Here is a 22,508-nt window from a genome sequence, read left to right as displayed (position 1 = left end):
ATCCATGCTTTGTGGTGTTTTTAGAGCTATAGCATCTCTAACAAACACTTAAGATAACATTAAGTAGTGATGAAACACACACTGCCTTCATGTCTGTCTCATGTTGGCTCAGTAGTATGTCTCCTTCTCCAACCAGCCTAAAAACCAAAGGAGACACGATTAGGGACATCATTTTTGTGAAATTTCACCTCACATTTTTTTTTAATTCTTTATGTTGTCCAAATGACAAAGATTTTTGATATAACTCTGTTGATTATGCATTTGTAATTAAATATGTAAAAGGCTTTAACATGGACAGTTTCACACAGCTGTATCAGAGCCAGCCCTGCATACAGGTTCTGCTTAGATTCAAGCATCGTGACTGACTTTAACTAGTGGAGTTTAGAGTTTACTTTGGTTTCTTAAGATATTCAACCATTTAAAACTTTTGGACTTTTAGTACCTTTTTCTTTGCTGATGCTTGTAGTCTCAAGGTTAGTTTAAATGTTAACCAATGTAAATACATTTGGTGGAAGGGCTAAAAGGATTGATATTTGATCATGATTTTTAGTTTTTAGTTTTAAACAAATTATTAATTAAAATTATTAATAATAATGGCATTGAAAACAGGATTTATATTAATATGTGTCTAAAAAAAGCTAATGGATTTTTATATATATGAGATGCTCTCGCTTAAATAGATGGGGCCAAATGGAACTTAATAACTTATTAACCTATTTCTAGTCAGAGAAATTCCAAAGAATTTATGTGCAAGTAATTTTTTTAAAAATGGGTGAAAAAAGAAAGGGCTTTCATGAAGGAAAAAAATATGGATAAAAATGTGTCCAAAGTGTTTGGTCATTCCTGAATAAAACTCTTACCTCCTGGGTGGTGTCTGAGGATATATTTTCTGATTTCATCATAAAAGAAGAGAAGGAAGCCGTGCGGTAATCCACAGAACCACCATAATGGCCTAAGGTTTGGATGGACAGACAGAGACTGAATTACAACTACTACACTGACATTATTTCTTTGACGCTGCTGAAGTGACTGAGGACATCAGGTGAGGAGTCCAAGGACAAAGGGAAACTTGAGTGCCAGAAGATTATGGGGGAGGTCTGGACTGGCATGAATGGTTTAAGGTAAACAAAGAGCAGTGAAGTCAAATGTAGCGTGGAGTTGGTCAATGAACTAAATCTAACAGGTCTGACTAACAGGTCACAGAACTGCACAGATGTCTGTCACCTTTAGACATTTTCTGATGACTGCAGTAGTGGGAGGTATCAGAGAAGGTGGTGAGAGTACAGGACTGTGGTGGACAACTTTTGTACTTGGCATAACCATCTGCTGTTTAATGTGGAAAAGACTAAGGAACTGGTTGATGATAGGAGGAGGACATGAACATCAGCGACCCCTACTTACATCCGTGGGGTCTGTGTGGAGGACTTAAAACACAAAAGGCTTCTATTAGGGAGGGGAAAGCTATCTTCTTTTTCAGAGAAAACATCTGCCAGAAGATGAGCAGGATGAATTATGAGTCTGTGTTGGCCAGAGCCATACTCTATGATGCGATGCAGGGGCAGCAGATAACAGACTCAACTGATCCTGTCGATGTTATGGTGAATGTTGAAAACGACAGGAATTGGCTTGGGAACGTGAATGCCCGTACATAAATGAAGATGGCAAAGGAAACAGCCACAAACACCACAGAGAAAAGGACAATTGTGCATTAGGAATTAGTCATTATAATTGCTGAATTTAAAAAAAAAAAATGCCTAGAAAGGGTATCTCTAAGCGTTCACACTATTGCCTAATGGAAAATCATAGTATTAGCTTATCTGCTTTACTCACTTCATAGGGTACATTTTCAGGGCAATGTCCATGCCTGGGCAGTATGACAGGAACACAGCAAGAGCCAGCTCCTCAAACATCCCAAAGATAAGGACATTGTTCCTGTACAAAAGAAAAATGTCAGTCAATATCAATAAAACTGAAACTATTTTTTTAATATTTGATTTGAGTGCTCTTTTTCTGTTCTGGAACTTGGTATATCCTTTGTTGTACTACATATATATTTAACATTGGCTCATTTTCTTTAATAAATAAAATATTAAGTTTCATGTATATCCATTCCAGCTTTTAGGTAAGCTTTCAGCCTGATTTGTGGAATAATACAATTTGAAATTGTTTGCGGAGCTTGTTCTTCAAATGGTTCGAGTTTTATACTTGTTCTAGGCTGTATGGATGCTGATGTCAGTCAGAAATGCTAAACAGAAGCCCCTGGTACTCCACCACCAGCCATATGTCCATTCAGTGACACACCGGCCAAGGAACAAGCTCTGGAAATGGACAACTCTGTTCTGAGACATATGAAGCTGGAAACACTGGCAACCATAGTCACTTGTCTTCCAGGGAGGGAAATTTAAATCTGCTGGCTAACTTAAATTCTGTAAAATTATAATTCACGTCGGCAGTAATGACACCCAGTTATGTCAATCAGAGGTCACTAAAATTAATATGAAGTCGATGTGCAACCACGCCAAAACAACGTTAGTAGTTTTCTCTGGTCCCCTCCTGAATTGGACCAGGAGTCACACGTTTAGCTGAATGTTCTTAAATTGCTGACTGTCTGAGTGGTGTCCAAAAAACCCAATGTGGGCTTTATAGATAACTGGGAAACTTTCTGAAAGAAACAAAGTCTTGTTAGGAGAGACAGCATCCATCCCACTTTGGATGGACCAGGTCTCATTTCTTAAAATCTGGCCAAATTTATTAAACATCCCAAAACGTGACTATCCAGAGTTTGGACCAGGAAGCAAAGTTGCGGTCTACACAGGCCAAGGGGAGAGTGTCGCAGCAATTTCCGGCTCATTAATCAACCAAAGAACCAGACAGATTTTTAATCATTTGAAAGCCTGATTCTTAACCGTGTCCACCCCAGCTGAAAAACTAAAAAAAAAGAAAAAAGAAAAACAGTCTTATTTGTTATCATCTATCGTCCACCTGGGCCTTATTCAGAGTTTCTGTCTGATTTCTCCGACTTTTTATCCAATTTAGTGCTCAGCTCAGATAAAATCATTATTGTGGGTGATTTTAACATCCATGTAGATGCTAGAAATGCCTCATCATGGTGTTTAATCTGTTAGACTCAACTGACTTATTTCAAAATGTAGAAGAACGCACCCACCACTTCAATTACACTGTAGATTTTGTTCTGACAAAGCGCACAGAAACTGAACATTTAACAGTGTGTCCTGAAAACCCTCTCTTGCTTGATCATTTCCTAATAATATTCAAATTTAGAATAATGGATTACACAGCGGTAGGGAGTAGATTTGATCACAGTAGATGTGAAATGGTATCTCAAAAATTTGGAAGATCATGATTTAGCCTGGAAAAGTAATCTGCTGCTTTATTTTTAAAAAAGCCCACCGTGAAGATAGAACATCTTAATAATCATCACTGACTGAAGAAAATAAGAACAACCATAGTTTTCCCTTCAACACTGTAGCCAGGCTGACAAAAAGACAGAGCTCTGTTGAACCAACATTTTAACATTAGGCAGCAATAACTTCATGAATTTCAGGAAAGCCAAAACTAGGGAGCTAGGAATACAATAAACAGAAAAGGAACACGAGGGCTGGCACGACAACAGGCAGAGAAAAAAACAGGGCTAAAATACACAGAGTAATAATGAGGGAATGAGACACAGGAGGGAAACAGAGCTGGGAGTAATCAAATACACACAAGACAGGGAGGAAGCAAAACTATTGTGGCCAACCTTTACATGGAGGAAGTGGGAAGGAAGGCTCTTGGCTCTTTTAAAGGGAGTGTACCCAGCCACTGGTACAGATATGTGGACGACACCTGGGTCAAAATCAAAACCCAAGAAGTGGAATCCTTCACTGCTCTTTTTAACGTTCACCAGGGAAGACACAAAGGATGACTGTTTGCCATTCCAGGACTGTGCCGCGCACATTGAAGGGAATGGAAAACAGAAGTTTACTGAAAGCCCACACACACAGACCAGAGCATCCTATTTGACTCCCATCACCCTCTGGAACACAAACCTGGAGTAATCAGGACCCTACACCACCAGGCAGAAAATCTTCCCTCTAAGCCTGAAGGAAAAAAGAGGGAATGCACACATGTAAAGGAAGCTCTGAAACATGTGGTAATCCTAATGGGGCTTTCATCAAGTCAGCAAAGATGCACAGAAAAGAAGGTCAGACACCAGCTAGGGAGGATCAGAAAGACAGACGTAACAACATTATCCTCCCCTATGTAGCCGGTGCATCAGAAAAACTCAGGAGAGTTTTCTCCAAGCACGACATCCCAGTTTACTTCAGACCCAGCAACACACTCAGACAGAAACTGGTTCATCCCAAAGACAAACTCCTAAACACAAACTTAGCGACATAGTGTGTGCCGAACAGTGTAGCGAGGAATGCCCAGACCTCTACATTGGAGAGACGAAACAGCCACTTCACAAGCGCATGGCACAACATAGAAGAGCCGCCTCCACAGGACAAGACTTGGCTGTCCATCAGGATCTAAAGGACAAAGGTCACTCTTTAGAGGATGCCAATGTCATATTTTGGACAGAGAAGACAGTTTGAAAGAGGAGTGAAAGAAACCATCTATGTCCGCTGTGAATGACCATCTTTGAACAGAGGCGGTGGTTTACACCAACTGTCTGCCATCTGTAATCCAGTTATGAGATCCCAGATGCCTTAACGTCCACTCACATCCTGGGCCTTTTGACCACAGGAAATTGCATGATAGGGTGGGACTAGGTTTCACAGTGGGCTCACCCTTGCCTGATTGTGACCCACACCCGTTTTCACACCTTGGCTCCTGTGATTAGGTAGAGGATCATTAGGGGGTCCATGTCCCTCTCGGTGGGTTACTCCCACAGAGCTTAAATCTAGGACTCGTCACCATTTGAGCCTAGAACTGATGAAGCTTCTCGGATGAGAGGTGAAACGTCTTCAAGCAACTTAAAGAAGTCCAGATGCTTTTCTTTCCAAGCTCCTTAGACCAAAACTGAACACAATGAGCACTAGAAGATGGACTTTCAAAATAAAACAGGAAACATGAGACATTCACAAAGAAGCGGACTTGACCCTGAGACAGGGAGACATGACTGACTGAGGAGACACAGGAGATGCACAAACATAGAGACAATGGTACCTGACATGAAACGAAGAACACAGGGAAGGCGCAGAGTAAACACAGGCACAGAGACTATACACAACCTATAATAAACACTGACACCCAAAACCACGAATAACACTAAATCAAAGAATATTACTTAAACTTGAAATACAAACACTGGGTGAAGGTTACAAGTGATCTTCTTATCTCTGTGCTTGTCCTGCTAGACAAGAGAGTTTAATCCTGTTGACCATAACATTTTATTACAGCAATTAGAGCGTGCTGTAGGCATTAAATATGCTGTGCTTCCCTAAATTCAGCGGGTCTCATACTTTTGACATAATTCCCCACGTGGCAGGAAGAAATATTTTCACGCCCCATCTAAACATCTAAACTAGCTGAGCCTTTATTTAGATAATAAACTAATTCACAATGAATCATTCAGTAATTAGTTTTAAACTGCTTTCATTTTAAACAACTATTTGTAACTTTTGTCAGTAGACTGCTTCATTAGTCTGCACCACTTCTTCAAAAAAGCAACAGGTTAAACAGAATGTGAATATAGAAAAATAAAGTTCAGTCTTATAAAAAAAAGAAATCCAGAAACTTGTGAACAGAGATAAAAACACGTTCAAAATAGAATGACTCCTGTCTCAGAGTGATGCTGAAAAACTTGTTTGTGGATTTACTACTTCCAGGCTGGACTACTGTAATTCATTATTATCAGGATGTCTGAAACTTTCAGTTGATCCAAAATGCAGCAGAAGAGTACCAACAGAGACTAGAAAGAGAGAGCATATTTCTTACATATTTTTTGTCTTCATTGGCTCCCTGTTAAATCCAGAATGAAATATTAAAACCTTTTCTTCAAATACAAGGTCTTGATCAATCAGTGCCCATCTTATCCTAAAGACCTTACACTACCATATCACGCCATTAAAACTCTTTGCTCTCACGCTGCGTGAGAGAGTATTTAAAAGTAGAACGGCAGACAGAGCCTTCAGCTTTCTGTCATGGTCCAGCAGCCCTCATCGCTCGACCTGCCCGTTGTGTCTGAGTGTGTGTTTTTGCTGCTACTCCCCTCACATCTCTCTCTCCCTGTTGTGTGTGCTTTTGTGTGGGACTTTTGCATCCCTGGAGGTTTTGGTGCTGAGTATTGTTCAGCGCTGAAGTGTTCACTCACTGGAGTCAGCCACACCTGCTGCTCATCTGTTGCTGCCATCTGCAGCTGATTACCGTCATCGGCAGCATCCCTACTTAACAGTGTATTGAACTCGTCAGTATGGCAGTGGATTGCTTAATGAAAACCTTGTTTGCTGGTGGATTGCCTAGCCATCACCAGTGTGTTTTGTCTTCACTATGAATCTGGAGCTGAGTTGTTTTCATGGGAGTGGAGCCAGTGTTTTGGAATTGGAGTTGCTGTTTCACGATTCCCACCATGGACACAAGCACTGTTTGGGATTTGGGAGAAATCGCCATGGGAACCACAGTGCTGGGACTTGCGCATTTTTTAACCCTGTAAATAAACTCACTGTCTTTTCTTGGAGGAATTCTGCATTTGGGTCTCATTACCTCAAACCTGATGCTTTCAGACCCCTCTTCCTTGGAACCAGCTCATGAAATAGGGCTAAGCTACCCATGATGCATTGTTATTTTTCATCTTTGGCTCTCTTCCACAGCATGTCTTTGTCCTTGCTTTCTCCCCTCAACCTAACTGGTATTTCCCCCCTGAGCCTGGTTCTGCAGGAGGTTTCTTCCTGTTAAAAGGGAGTTTTTCCTTCCCCCTCTTGCCAAAGTGCTTGCTTGTAGGGGGCCATATGATTTGGGTGTTTTTCTTTGTTTTATTGTAGGGTCTTTACCTTATGATATAAAGCGCCTTGATGCAAATGTTTTTGTGATTTGGCACTTAATACAATTGAATTGTAAAGTTCTATCACACCCATTGGAGCTCTTTCGGATCTTGATGTATACGTACTTCATTCCTTGCTGCAAAATAGAGTTCCTCCTTGTTTTACAGATGAGCAGATCGGCCACCTGGACAATCACAATACTGGAGAAGAAGGCTGTGTGGCAGGTGAACTCCAAGATCTTTCTGCTCTCATATGTCTGGTGTATAAAAAAAGAGATGAAAAGATTGGAATGTTTTTGATTTTGAGCACTGAAACTTCAGTGGACTGTAACGTAAAGTTTGATCATTTTCACAGTCCAAAGTACAGCTAGTAACACAAGTCAGACTGACCCACTCCTGCCCATAGCTGTCTTCTAGGTCATTTAGAAATCTGTTATCCCAGAAGATTCTAAGTCCCATGAGATCCAAGGGCAAAAATCCATTTTCAGCCAGGACGACAAAATATGTGAAGAAGCCAGCTGAGGCCTGTATCATGCCTACCATGAAGAAAACAACAGAAAACGTCAATGGATTCTTATCAGAGAAAGTTTGAACTTTTTATTTTACAACTGTGGCAGTTTCTTCATAAATAAACATGAACAAATATGACACGTCAATGTCATTCTATGCAAAGCCAAGGTAAATAGATATAATGGACAGAGAATTCAAAGATTATGACACAGAACCAAACCACAGAAGGAAATATTTGGGAATACTTTACAAATGTGATATTGAAATTGATCACAAAATGTTACTTTAAAAAAAACAACAATTATTGTTAATTGAATTTGGACCTATTAAGTTTCTTCAATCTTCATTCTTAAACATCTTCCTTTTTGAACATTTTTCAAATGAGAAACTTTTTAGAAACTTTGTATTGTTACTTTTGCGACAATTGTGACCAGAGAATGGTACAAGAATGCACACACAAGAAGGCCCTGAGTAAATGTGGTTATCCCAACTGAATATTTCTCAAAGCTGGGAAGGCACCAAAGGAAAGCTCCAGCTGATCCAGGAGAGAAGGACAACCGCAGTCGAAGCCAAAACCCGTACTGATCCCATACGTGTCAGGAGTATCGGAACAGTTGAGACGCATTTTTTTCTAAACACTGTGTCTTTGCAGCTTTTAAACCCCAAAACACGCTGCGCCAAAAATTGGTCCACCCCAAGGATCAGGTCTCCTGACACAAACAGAGTAACATAGTGTACACTGTTAAGTGCCAAGAGGATAGCCAGGATTTACACATCGGGGAAACCAAACCACCTCTGATGAAGCGGATGGCACAAGAGTGAAGAGCTACCATCTTACAATGCTGTGATTGCAGCCATTACCCAACTCTCTGTGAATGGTACTCATGGCCATTGATCAGTGGTTGTTGATGAATAATCAATAATAATGACAATTTGCATATTAATGATCATGAAACTGACCTCACTGTCCAGTTTTCATTTAATGTTGCTAGTTTTATAAGTATGCAAATGTACCATTTTATAACGTTGGAGACTTCTTCCATCTCAGTCAGTTGAGACAGAAGAAGACACTTGGATGAGTGATGAAACATTTCTCCTACTGAAAACGGGACGTCCTGATTAACAGAATCAACTTTTGGGGATTTCTTTACCTGTATGATGGAGCATGCATCAAGACATAATACAGCAAATAGGAACAGAATAATTAAAGGTTTAAAAGTATAAATAATGTGTTACCAATCTGTCCATAAGCCATACTGATGAGTCTCTCGTTCACCAGCCTGTCTGATGCATTTCTGGGCTGTCTCTTCATGATGTCACTCTCAGCTTGTTCATAAGCCAAAGAAATTGCAGGGACCTGTGACACCACAAGTAAACAAAATCAACCCATAACTGCATTATCTACCATTTGAACCTCTACATAGAGCAGGATGAAGAGCCAAACAGCTCACCAAATCAGTTCCCAGATCAATACAGAGGATGGTGACGGTTCCCAGGGGCAGAGGGATGTTGGCGATCACAAAGAGGAGGAAGGGTGACATCTCAGGGATTTTACTGGTCAGAGTGTAGGCGATGGACTTCTTCAAGTTGTCAAAGATCAGACGGCCTGAACAAAGTAATTTAGCAGATTCAGTGATGCTTTGTATTTTATATAATTCGACATTTTTCCCAAGGTCTTACCTTCTTCCACTCCAGTTAAAATGGAGGCAAAGTTATCGTCCAGCAGTATCATGTCAGCAGCCTGTTTAGAGACATCAGATCCAGCGATGCCCATGGCGACACCGATGTCAGCTTTCTTCAGAGCTGGAGAGTCGTTCACACCATCACCTGTCACGGCCACAATGGCTCCCTGTACAAGGAATAAAGTGTTTTTTACAAGTCACAAATAAAACACTTGTCAAACTGTGTCTGTGAGAATCCCCCCGATGCTCACCTGTCTCTGGCATCCTTCCACAATGATCAGTTTCTGTTGAGGGGAGGTCCTGGCAAATACAATTTCAGTGTGGTTCCTCAACACATCGTCAATCTCCTCTAGGGTCATGTCTTTAAGCTCCCCACCATGGATGACACAGGCCTTAGCATCCCTGTAGATTAGATTACAACAGTGTAAGTATAACAGCAGTTGTTATCCAACGTCCTGTGTCTGAGCACAGGGCATGATGAAGACAAGATGAAAACATTGGTATAGAACAAAGACTGAATTAACCCTGGCAAAAAAAGAAAAAAAAGATGGTATGTTAAGCAAAAAGCAACATTAGAAAATATTCGACTTCAGAAAATGTTGGATTCCCGCTGCATATGAATCACATTTCCCCCCACACAACAGAAGTGTTATTACACTTGTATTATAAAGAATTAAAGTTTCAGAGAAAATACAGTATTTTCACATAAAAGGCATTTTTGCTTTACAGATTACATGACCTCTGTTTATGAACAGCGGCTACTTATCCTCAAAGTTAGCTAAATAAATCTTGATAAGAGAACTAACCTAGGGTTGACCTCTGAAACTGGAACATTCAAACGGGCAGCAATGTCTTCAACAGTCTCATTGCCTTCTGAGATGATACCCACACCTCTAGCAATAGCCTTGGCTGTAATTGGATGGTCACCTGTGATCATGATGACCTGCAAGGATTGAGGAGATAAAATGTTTAAAGTTTATGTGCAGAATTTGTTTTATAAACTATATCCAAAAAAATCAAAATTTGAGATGTTCTTTCAAACAGTTATCATACCTTGATTCCAGCACTCCTGCATTTACCAACAGCATCGGGCACAGCAGCACGAGGAGGGTCAATCATGGCCATGAGGCCAGTAAAGCACAGGTTCTCAGTGGGGAAGTTCACATCATCAGTGTCAAAAGCAAAGCCTTCTTTGAACTGTTCATCAGGCAAGTGATAGTGGCAGAAACCTATAAGGCACAAATAAAATGCGATTGAGATTCAATTGTCTGTTCAGAATCAATCAGAATCTGTATCTGTTATGGTCTGGGAGGAAAGCTGCCTCGTTTCTCTCTGTACTGTACTCAACATGGTTGAAATGAAAATAAACTGTACCCAAAACTCTCTCTCCAAGACCTCCCAACTCAAGATAGGCGCTATTGAAGGCATCTTTTAGTTCGTCGTCCAGAGGCTGCTCTTTGCCGTCAAGCATGATGGTGGCGCAGCGATCCAAAATCCTCTCTGGAGCTCCTTTCATCACCAGCAGATGCTTGGTTTCTCTGGGGGTTGTGTTCTTATGAATAGAGAGCTGTGGGACAGCAGAAAGGTTGGATTTAAATGCAGGTCTTATCTATACTATCAGTGGTTTATGTAATGCAAAATGACTATGTTGAGGGCTGTGATCAGCTGTGAGACGGGCGCTGCTCTTGTGGTGACCTGCAGCAGGTGTTTATTGGCATTTATTGGCATTTTCTTTCTCTTTTTGTTTTTAACTTTGTTTTAACTCTGTTCTTAACCGTGGTTTTAACTTTTTGCCGACATGGAGATCTTCTACACCTTAGTTTTATTGTTGTTGGCGATATTCACCTGGAGTCATTCACTCTCACTGACAATCACTTATACACGCGAGGAACTACTTGGATTACGGTGGTCCTGTTTGTCTATGTACGACTCTTCTAATGCTCGGACAGATGTGCTTCTTGGTGAGGATTTATTTCCCCGGTCAAAGACTAATTTTGGAAAGCCCCGCCGCTTGAGAAAACGCGGAAAGAAAGGCGGCGTGCGTCAGCGTGTAAGAAAACTTCGGAGGAAGAATCGTGTTCCTCTGCCTTCTATGATTCTGGCCAATGTCCAATCTCTTAGGAACAAAATGGATGAATTACAAGGGAATGTGCTTCATCTACGGGAATACAGGGAGGCTTGTCTGATGGCGCTTACCGAGACATGGCTGACCGATATGGACAGTGACACTTCACTGCGAATCAGCGGCTTTGGGACCCCTGTCAGATTGGATCGGAACTGTGGAGTAACACGCAAATCTCACGGAGGAGGGGTTTGTTTATATATCAACCAGGGCTGGTGTAATAATTTTACTGTGCGGGAGCGGTTGTGTCTTCCTGACATCGAGCTCCTTTCAGTATCTGTCAGGCCTTTTTACTTACCGAGGGAGTTCCCTCAAATTTTTGTCACTGTTGTTTACATTCATCCTAAGGCTGACGTTAAAGTTGCTGCTGATGCCATTTTTAAAGTGGTACACAATCTGCAGACTCTCTCACCGGATAATTTTATTCTCGGTGATTTTAACAATTGTAATCTTAAGAAATCACTGAACAATTTCTTTCAATATGTCACTTGTCCTACAAGGCATAACAAAACGCTGGATTTGTGTTATGGACCAATTAAGGGGGCATACAAGTCTGTGGCCGGACCTGCGCTAGGTTCTTCGGATCACAATGTTATTCACCTCCTCCCTGCTTACAGATCTGTGATTAGGAGGGAGAAGGCCTGTGTGAAGTGGACTAATGTCTGGACAAAAGACAGTTGTGTTGCCCTTCAGGGGTGTTTTGATTGCACTGACTGGTCCGTGTTTCAAGAGAGCACTTCTGATTTGGATGAACTCACTGATGTGGTGTGTAGCTACATCTCTTTTTGCAAAGACTCTGTGGTTCCAGTCAGAGAATTTAAGACTTTCCCTAATAACAAACCGTGGCTCTCTAAAGATATTAAGGATCTGATTCTTAAAAGGAAAATTGCTTTTAACGAGGGAGACGTTCCCACTGTGAGAATATTGAGGAAGGAGGTGAGGGCTGCAATAAAGATCGCCAAGATGAGGTATAGAAATAAGATTGAGGCAGAACTCAGCAGTAACAACCTCAAAAGAGCTTGGCTTGGTATGAAAACAATGGCAGGGCTACAGACGAAAGGTAAAAGCAGCATTACCTTAGAGGGGTTTACCTCTGACAAACATCTGGCAGACAGTCTTAACAGTTTTTACCTTCGTTTTGAGAACTATGATTGTTCTAGGCAGACCAGCACACTGAGGGAAAAGACCATCACTCCCCCATCTATTTGTATTGATGAGACAGGGGTAGCTAATCTTTTTAGACATACCAAAAGCAAGAGTCCTGGACCTGACAACATCTGTGGACAGGTACTGAGAACTTGTGCTGATCAGCTGAGTGGGATTTTTCACTATATCTTCTCACTTTCTTTAGAGCTACAGTCTGTACCTAAAATTTGGAAACATGCGATCATTGTTCCTGTTGCTAAGGGCAGTTCTCCTAAGGCACTGAATGATTTTAGGCCTGTGGCTCTGACTTCTTTAGTGATGAAGACATTTGAGAAGATAATTAAGAAGGAGATTTTAATGCATGTTGAACACCATCTTGACCCCTTCCAGTTTGCCTATAGAGCAGGGAGAGGTGTGGAGGATGCTGCTGTCACACTCCTGCATCTCTTGTATAAGCATCTTGAGGCCCCCCACACCCATGCAAGATTATTATTTGCTGACTTTTCATCTGCATTTAATACAATTCAACCCCTCTTACTTGCTGACAGGCTTTACAATCATTTCAAGCTTGACACTAGTCTGGTCGGCTGGGTGACAGACTTTCTGACTAATAGGTTAGAATGTGTGAGGGTAAATCATGTCTTTTCTGATGTGCTCTCCTCCTCTACTGGATCACCCCAGGGTTGTTGCCTCTCCCCTTCTGTTCATTCTGTACACAAATGAGTGTCGCAGCAATTTCACAAACAGACACATCCTGAAGTTTGCTGACGACACAGTGATCGTCAGTCTTCTAGTGGGGGACGAGTCAGGCCATGGACAGGTTGTAGATGATTTTGTGAATTGGTGTGATGAGTCCTTCCTTTCACTTAACGTGTCAAAAACTAAAGACATGATTATTGATTTTAGGAAGTCCTCTTATAGCTCATCACCCACTATCATTAAAACTGCCGATATTGGGATCGTTGAGAGTTATAAATATCTAGGTGTGGTACTTGACCATAAACTGTGTTTTGAATCTCATGCTGATGCCACTACTAAAAAAGTTCAACAAAGACTGTTCTTTTTAAGGAAAATGAGATCTTTTAACGTCTCATCTGAGATGTTGTCCTTGTTTTATAGAAGTTTTATCGAATCTGTGATGTCTTTTTGTATCGCTGCCTGGTTTGGTAACCTGACGGTGAAGAATAAGAATCGGTTGGGACTTCTGGTAAAAACTGCTAGCAAAATTTCAGGGCGCTGGCAAGATGGACTTTTGGCCATTTACAATAGAAATGTGCTTAGAAAGGCTCATTCTATTATTAATTGTGTGAACCATCCACTTCACAGTGAGTTTGAGTTGTTGCCTTCCGGCCGCCGTTTTAGAGTACCTCCGAGGAGGACTAAAAGACTCCAGGTCTCTTTTATCCCTACTGTGTCTTGTCTCCTTAATGGCAAATAATTGTCCTTGAATTTTCTATCATTATTATTGTTATTTTTGTTTTATAGTATTGTTCTGTTTGTTCTTATCCTCCTGCTGCTAAACTAATTTCCCCTTGTGGGACAATAAAGAAATTGAATTGAATTGAATTGAATTGTTCTACACTCTTGTGCCCATAACTGTTTATCAAAGATGGGCACAGCTTCCAGGTCTCAGGTGGACTCTTAGGTGGAGTCACACATATAAACTAACATACAATCTTTATATACAATATCATTTTAAATTTTAATACATTGTGTGGATTGTTTACCTGGTATTTGTTTGTGGAATTAAAGGGAATCTCAGCAATTTTGGGGTATTTTTCTCTCATTTCACTAACAGATCCACAGCACAGCTCGATACACTTCAGCAAAGCAGCTTCTGAGGCATCACCAGCAATATTTCTCTGCGGGTTTTAGCAAAACAAGAAACAGATTATATCGATCATGGATCAAGTCCCTTTTTTAATAACAATATATTGCAAATAAAAATGAATGAGCAATAAATAACAATATAATAGCTCGAATATTTGTTGGTTAATAAACAAATAAATTTACAACATTGACAAAAAGAAACCTGTAACCACACATATTATACAAATACTATTTGCAATAAATTACCCACCCTGTCACATTTAGTGGACTCACAGTGCAAGAAATACGTATGTCATATATGGTAGATCCAACAATCTCACTGGCCACCTCTTGCTATGGCTCAAGCTGTATATTTAAAACAGTTGCATATGCTATGCTATAGATTCTGCAAAGATTTACTGCAGATGTGTAATTTATGCATTAGAATTTGATAATTAGAGGAGTTTTAAAGATGAAAGTTTCTCACCTTCAGAATGGGAACATCGTTTTGGCCAGCCAGGAAGACGGCACGGTTGCAGAGTCCGGCGATTCTAGACAGAGCAGTCCAGGTGGGGGAGCTCTTTTGAAAAGCGACACCGCTCTGGTTCTCAGTGGTGTCGGCCTCATGGATCTGGTTGTCAAACCACATGTGAGCCACGGTCATTCTGTTCTGGGTCAGGGTGCCGGTCTTGTCAGAGCAAATGGTGGAGGTGGAGCCCAGAGTCTCGACAGCCTCTAGGTTCTTCACCAGGCAGTTCTTCTTGGCCATACGCTTAGCAGTCAGAGTCAGACACACCTACAGACAAAACGTAAGTTTTCAAAACTGTAAACTATGACAACAATAAATTGAAAGGTATTTAAAGAGAGTGTCATTAGACACCAAAACTCACAGTGACAGTAGCCAAGAGACCTTCTGGGACATTGGCAACAATGATACCAATGAGGAAGATAACACCATCTAGCCAGCTGTATCCGAGGATGACGGAGAGGATGAAGAAAGTAAGACCCAGGAAGACGGCCACTCCAGTGATGATGTGGATAAAATGCTCGATCTCAATGGCAATGGGAGTTTTTCCAGCTTCAAGACTGGAAGTAAGGGTGGCGATACGGCCCATGATAGTATTATCTCCAGTGTTGATGACGATTCCTCTGGCTGTGCCTGAACGGACAATTGAAATCCATTGATAATGGAACATGCTTGTGGGCAATATAATAAATATTATACATAAATTTCTCTATCAACCACAAGCTGTTCATACTCTACCTTCAACACAGTTAGTGGAGAAGAAAGCAATGTTCCTGGTTTCCAGTGGGTTTTCATGGGAGAAATCTGGAGAACGAGTCTGGGGCTCTGATTCACCAGTCAGGGAGGAGTTGTCCACCTGAGAGATTAAAAAGAAAGTAATACAGGTAAAACAAACACATGAATACTATTTAATAAATATGAATTTGACTTAAGGAATAAATGGGAACTGGTATGATGTTTGAATGAATCACAAAAATGCTACTCAGAATGAAGACCACCACATGCATCAATATACTTAGCAACTTAACATCCATGCATAAAAATGTTTCAGCTGAGCAATCAGCTTGCATGCACAAGATTAGCTAATCTAAATGGACTGAGGGCTGAGCTCGACTCTGTCGCCGGCCATAACTAAACTATGTCTAAAACTAACTAAACATCACAGCATGTCTTCTTCTCATTTAAATAAATAATAGTAGATATCAAACACATGCTCTACAAAAATGTTTGCTGGCATAAAGAGTATTTGTGATACAGACCTTGCAGCCGTGAGCAGAGATGATTCTCAGATCAGCAGGGATCCGGTCTCCTCCTTTCACCTCCACTAAATCTCCAAGCACCACCTCCTCAGTGTTGATGCTTTTCTTCTCTCCGTCACGGATAACCAGGGCTTGCTATGAAATCAAAGATTTTAGGAATTTTTGATTAACTCAGTTTGATTTTAATCCCAGCGGCAAAGTTTCAGATGATAAAATGTATCATCAGTGCAGAACTTTTCCCTTAAGACTGTGCAAAAAATACTGCAGTTTCTTAATTCATATAAGCTGTAAATATGTTGAATTTACATTAGTTTTCCTTTCAGTGTCTCACCTGTGGGACCATGTTCTTAAAGGAATCCATAATCCTGGAGCTCTTGGCCTCTTGGTAGTAGGAGAAGCAAGCCGTGATCATGACCACAGCAGAAAGCACAACCCCTAGGTACAACTACATAAAGATAGAAGAGAGAGTTAGGTGGTACAGCAAACAGTGGTACAGATTGTTTATCTTCATGCATGCTCAATCATCCAGTGAAGGTAGTCCCAAAAAGTTGATTCTTTTCAACTGAAAAGGTTGCATCCAGATGAACAGGATCAACTTTTTGGGATGCACATTATTTAGTAGATAACAATTCAGATGAAGACTTGCTTACATTATCATTTCCAGGGTTCTCCTCTGAGGCAACCTGGATAGCGTAAGCCAAGAAGCAGAGGAATGCACCAATCCACAGCAGCATGCAGAAACCACCAAACAGCTGGAAACCAGAGGAAAAACATTCAGGCTTTGCTTGTTGTACTCACTTTTTTGCATTTCTAATATCTGAATTCAAACACAGATTTGTGGTTTGACTCTCACCTGTTTGCAGAACTTGACCCACTCGGGTGTTGTGGGAGGAGGTGTGAGGGCGTTGGGGCCATCTCGGGCCAGGATCTCTTTTGCTTTGGATGAAGAAAGACCCTAAAAACAGTGTCTCGGTTACTCCAAGCTCAAAAGACCTGTCTGTACAAGTGGAGTACACTACAATTCTTTCTTTACAGGTCCTATGACCCTTTTAATTGTGTGTTTTGTGGGTCGTTGAGGAGTGTTTTTATTTTATTTATTTTTGTCATGTCCATCTAATGTCAGAAAAAGAAGTCAGACTTGACTTTTTCGCAATAGTTTCACAGTGTTTCTTGGATAATACACCTCCAATAATGGCATTACTTCACAAATAGCCTAGTAAGTTGACAAAGCATTGAATGCAAGAAAAATACACCGACTGCCAAATCTTCCCTCCCCTCTCTCCTTATCACACATTTGGAGTGCTCACCCTTGTCAGGTCAGTTCCATATTTTCTGTGAAGTTCATCAAAGCTTAATTTGTGGTCATCCTAAGGTGAAACAAAGACAGAAAGAGACAGAGAGATGCATTTTTAAAAACAAGTCAAAATCCCAGTGATTGTGAAGCTGCAGCTATAATCTCCTTTGAGAAAAATCTTTTGTAAACTTCCCCGTGTCCTCCAGAGGGACACAGAGAGCATAAAAAAGACTAAAAACTGAGCATTGTGGCTACGTTTTGGTCCATGGAGGAAATTTAAGATTAGCTAAAGCAAACAGTCAAGTAAGACTAGAATCTGTCTGTGAATGGAAACAATGTTGCTGCTAATAACCACTCTAACCACTTTAATATCTGACTGATGTTTCCTCCCAAGAGTTTTGCTCATTTTTTTGACATTGCAGTTGAATTTCCCAGCAGGGGCGTCCATCCTCACAAACTTGTAGCTGAACTTTAATCAACATAAATTCTAATGAAAGAAATTAACATTGATTTCATGACGTTGATCATGCACATTTGTAATTAGCCCCAAAAAATTATTTCAGCAATTTCATTAGTGTCAAAGAACAACTTATTGTAGTCTTAATACAGAATACAAGACACAACAGGAACAATATTCTCTATCTGCATTTTGACTTGATGCAGCATGTCATATCTTATATATAAAAAAACATATATATATACATACATATATATCTGACCAAAGTACCTCAAGGCTGTATGGTGACCCTTTGCTAAATTCTGTGTACACAACTTTGAAACCATCCGTACCTCCAACACTATTGTTACAATTGCAGATGACATGACTGCCATCTGACTTTTAACTGTAAGCAACAAAAACACATACAGGCAGGATGTTCACAATCTGACATCATGGCATGTGAGCAACATCTTGTCTCGAACTTCATGCCAGGTGGTCAGCATCACAAGGCACCTTTATTGTGATGACAACACCTCAGCAGTCGTGGGTAAAGCAACTTTTCTCTATATTTCTAAAGGAGATTAAGATAATATTGTTGATGCACTTGCACTGTTGTTTAAGGAAGTTGGTCCAGTACTTATGTCATTATATGTGAAATTAGGATAAATGTAATTTTGGTATGCTTGTAAAATTACAATAAAGGTCTTTAACCTACAAGTTCACTTTGACTTTAAAAAATTAAAGTTTCAATCGTCTGCTGCTCTGAGTAGGTTGAATACAAAATGATGCATTTCATTAATATTTACTTGTTCAATGAGAAGTCTTCAGCTTGGATGAAGTGTGATCAGTCACATTTATAAGCAGTTTTTACAGTGACATGAGAAAATGGGTGTGGTTGCATGGTTCACCCAATAAGCCATTTTCCTTACCAAATGTGCTATAGATAATGTGAACATGCCATACACTACTGTTGCTACTATTGCAGCTCGAGAACACTTCTCCACTGATTTTGATGTTCCTACTCAAAAAAAACCACATTTTCATCATGTGTATATGGAACTGAGATGTCCTGTAGCACATCTTTGAGCTCAAGTTAAGATATAGGACAGTGATCATTAATATGCAACCAAGACGTGGCTTTAATCACCTAATAACAATCTGCTGGGTGGCATTGTGCAGGAGGGTCATTGGCTGGATTCAAGAAACTAGAACATCAATCATGTATGTACGCCAATCATTCATCACAATCCTTGTCAAGCTTGTCAATGTCAAGGTCATACAATCTTAACCTTGAGCATTATCTGGGTTAAGAACCACTATATTACTGTGTGTAAGTTTAAGTCAGTTCTGACTAATACTGGAGGAGGAATATTATTCTCGTGAACAGAACAGATGGATGGCAGAGAGCTTCCCATGGACTAAGCTCACCGGGCCTTCTGATGGACGAGCTTAAAATTATTCTCAAAATTATTTAACAGAATATCATCTTCTGTCAAAATAGCATCTTTTCTAAAGTTGTTTTAGAAGCATACAAGAATCACCAGCAAAATATTTTAATCCTCTATTTGCTTTCTATTTGGTTACGAACTGACCTGGCCAAGGTCACTATCCCTCAAAACCCTGCAGGCACCATGTTATTGTTATGAAATAATTTGTCATCCCTTTGTTTGCCTTGTGATGCTTCCCCAGTGATGCAATTTCATCAGTGACCTTGAGAAGCGACCAAGACACCGGTTCAGAGCAAGAAAAGGCTGACAGCGGTGAAAACTAGCTGTTCTGCTGGTTGTCGGATATATCTACATGTGAATTCAAACCCACCTAAAACTTTATTAAAGTGATTTTATAAATATGGACAGTTGAATGATATAGGTTTACTGTATGTGTATACAAGATTAGATATCATTTAATAAAATAAAAAATAATATATAAATACAACCAGCTCCTTCACTCAGCATTTAAACCTTCTTTAGATAGCAAAACTTAAAAGTTCATTTATAACTGCCAACATCTTAACAACTTAACATGGGATGGTACACAACAATGTTTATGAAGTACAGCTTGGGCAGCCAGAGCTCATGCTCTAGCTGTAACATGGACTGATTAACGTTGTCCTTAAGTCCATTTCATGAAAGTCATTCCATTCAATGCCTCTTTCTTTCTTAATTAAGATGAATATTTGCACGTTACAAACTCTTTATAGCGTTTGCAGAAGTTGTGTTTGTGTGCTTGAGTGTTACCTGACAGATAATCACAGAGTGGCTGCACAAAAGAGGAGTACTCACCAGATCAACTTCTTTTTTCAGGTCCTCCGTATCCTTGGATTTGTGACCCTTCTTGGTTGTTTTGTCGTCATTTTCTGAGGTGTTCGCCAGTTTGTAGTCATCATTCATTCGCTGGAATGAACAAAGTGGGACAAAATGAAGTTCTAAATAACATTCAAAACATGTGAGAAGATTTCCCTGAAGCGTCGTCTTCTATTTGTTCAGAAAGCTGCAGAAAACCACCTTAATTAATTATTATTTGTAATTATTGGTAATAATTAATAGATAATATATTGTTGATTGGCATGCTGTTAATCATTAGAACAGTGAATTCAAATTCGCATACATAATTTTAAAATAAGGTTTCAGATAGTTTTTAAAGCTGGAAGGTTTTGACATAAGAATGTGATATTAAGGTCCAATGAAAATATAAAAGCTTAACTGAAAACTCATAACCAAAAACTGAAATGAATTTAAAGCTAAAAAAATGTAAAAAAAAAAAATTAAATTAAATTAAAGAGCCCAGACTTAGTCCAAATGAAGTCTAAACTCCAGGTTAAAAAATGTGACAACACTTACTTTCGATCCCATGGTCGCAGTGCAGTCTCTATCCTTCAGTCTGCCCAGAGCAGAGACTATTGGTTACTCATTTTAGCCTACCTTTATACCTGGATAGGAGGAGCTTAGGGGAATAGTGGTTAGAGGACAAGGGATGAGCACAGTTGGGGAGGTCAGTGGTATAGGGAGGCAAGCTTCCATGATCTAAATGAACTCCTCCCACACCTGAGTTTTTGGTTCAGCCACTATCACTCATGCTTGTCAAGTACTAGGTAGGTCTTCCGCTTGATGGCTTTGTTCACCTCTAGTATCCACTATTTTGTCTGAGGGATCCCACCACTACAGTCTCAGGAAGAGAGGTGCAAAATATAGACCATTAAGACTCAGTAGCCCTCCTTCTCTCTCAGAATGCATCCTCACTATACATTTCAGCACATCAAGCCTGAATGTTGTTTGATTTTCACTTCATGAGTAGAGTGGATAGGCTCCATCCCCACTCTGAAAGTGGATGGATGGAGGGATTGAAGGATGGATGGTCTTATCAGGTCTCATCTAGTAATAAAATGCATGATCTGACTAGAGACATTTCAAATTTCTGTATTCTTGTACAAATCCACAATACAAAAAGACTTGCTGGTTCAGCCAGAATTTCATCACAGATCGATGGTGCAACCAAAGGAAATTTGTAACCCTGATGACCCTTATGAAACCAACCCGTGATCTTCCTGCTTAGGAAGAAATGACTGTCCTTGATAGCTGGCTGGGACACTATGAGTTGTTGGATATGTTTGTTGTAAATTCATGACTGTATGCAATCACTGGATTTTGCAAGATGAGGAAGGAAATAGTAAAACGGAGGGGGGGGAACATGAAAAATCTCCAGTAGTATTATTAAAGAAGTGTATAAAGGCCAGTGAAAGGGTTGTTATTAACTCACTGGACCTAGATGACAGACTATTTGACTGTATAAAAATGCATACATAACTGCAGCATTAATTCCTTTCTCTTGTGATTCTGGAAATTTCTTAAAAATCAACACGTCTGTCTGTGGAAGATGTTACAGAGATTAGAAACCTTGCTGAGATCATAGACGCTGACCACATTCCAGCAACAATTCAACAGCATATTTAAAACCAAAAAAAAAAAAAATCACACATGGAAGATCAGTATGGAAGATAGTCCAAACCCATGACTGGGTTGGCCAAGTAGTGCCGGTCACAAGCCTGGATACATGGGGAGGTTTCCATCAGCAAGGGCATCTAATTGCCAAATCAGACATATGGATCATCATGAGATGATCAGAATGAGACCTCCGTTCAAAATTGGTCTGGTCTGGATTAACAACGACTGCCTATAGTTTTGTTGACCAGAAGGTGGAAATTGTTTGGCGGTAGACAGAGGAGGAGGAGGTAAAGGGAAAGGCATGTTGGGAGGCAGAGAAGGAAGTGAGAGTAGGTACTTTAAATGGAGGGATGACTGGTGGATGACTGGTAAAGAGAGAGCTGGCTGATATGAAGAAAATGAAGGTAGTTTTAATGTCCGTGTAAGAAACCAGTTGGAAGGGAAGCAAGGCCAGAAGCATTAGATTCAAACTGCTTTGCGATCGTGTAGATTGGAAGAGAAATAGAGTAGGGGTTATCATGAAGGAAGATTATGTAAACAGTGTTGTGCTGAATGTTGTCCCACAGGTTAAATGAATTTAGTAGACTTCTGGATGAATTGGCAGAGATTGGTGATTGAAGCGGACTTCAGTAGATATGTAGGTAAATGGAACAGGGGTGATGAGGAGGTGATGGGTGGGTATGACGTAAAGGAGAGAAATGCAAAAAGGGAAATGGGAAAAGAATGAAATGGAATTTCAAGAAGACTAACATAGGGTGAAGGTAAGAGTGGAGGAAGGTCCGCACTGGTGGCCTA

The 22,508-nt window shown here is 40.2% G+C and overlaps 1 protein-coding gene across 1 annotated transcript; it reads right to left on the bottom strand.

Annotated features, from left to right (window-relative positions):
• Positions 1 to 20,668, bottom strand: LOC309700312 (sodium/potassium-transporting ATPase subunit alpha-1-like). Its single transcript, XM_082523828.1, has 23 exons — positions 20,613 to 20,668; positions 20,055 to 20,165; positions 17,347 to 17,406; positions 16,893 to 16,994; positions 16,690 to 16,791; positions 16,371 to 16,484; positions 16,040 to 16,174; positions 15,519 to 15,636; positions 15,145 to 15,413; positions 14,742 to 15,050; positions 14,173 to 14,307; positions 10,552 to 10,744; positions 10,231 to 10,406; positions 9,984 to 10,120; positions 9,429 to 9,579; positions 9,176 to 9,344; positions 8,947 to 9,101; positions 8,732 to 8,852; positions 7,376 to 7,521; positions 7,112 to 7,242; positions 1,831 to 1,932; positions 861 to 952; positions 1 to 137 (listed from the first exon to the last, which is right to left on the bottom strand). The coding sequence occupies exons 1-23, from the start codon at positions 20,622 to 20,624 to the stop codon at positions 109 to 111; spliced, it is 3,069 nt and encodes a 1,022-aa protein (XP_082379954.1). The 5' UTR covers positions 20,625 to 20,668; the 3' UTR covers positions 1 to 108.
• Between the last annotated feature and the right edge of the window lie 1,840 nt (positions 20,669 to 22,508).

Source organism: Aulonocara stuartgranti, assembly GCF_965226115.1.
Source record: "Aulonocara stuartgranti genome assembly, chromosome: 23".
NCBI lineage: Eukaryota > Metazoa > Chordata > Actinopteri > Cichliformes > Cichlidae > Aulonocara > Aulonocara stuartgranti.
Note: the sequence above shows the minus strand (reverse complement) of the source record. Positions and strands in the feature narration are given on the sequence as shown.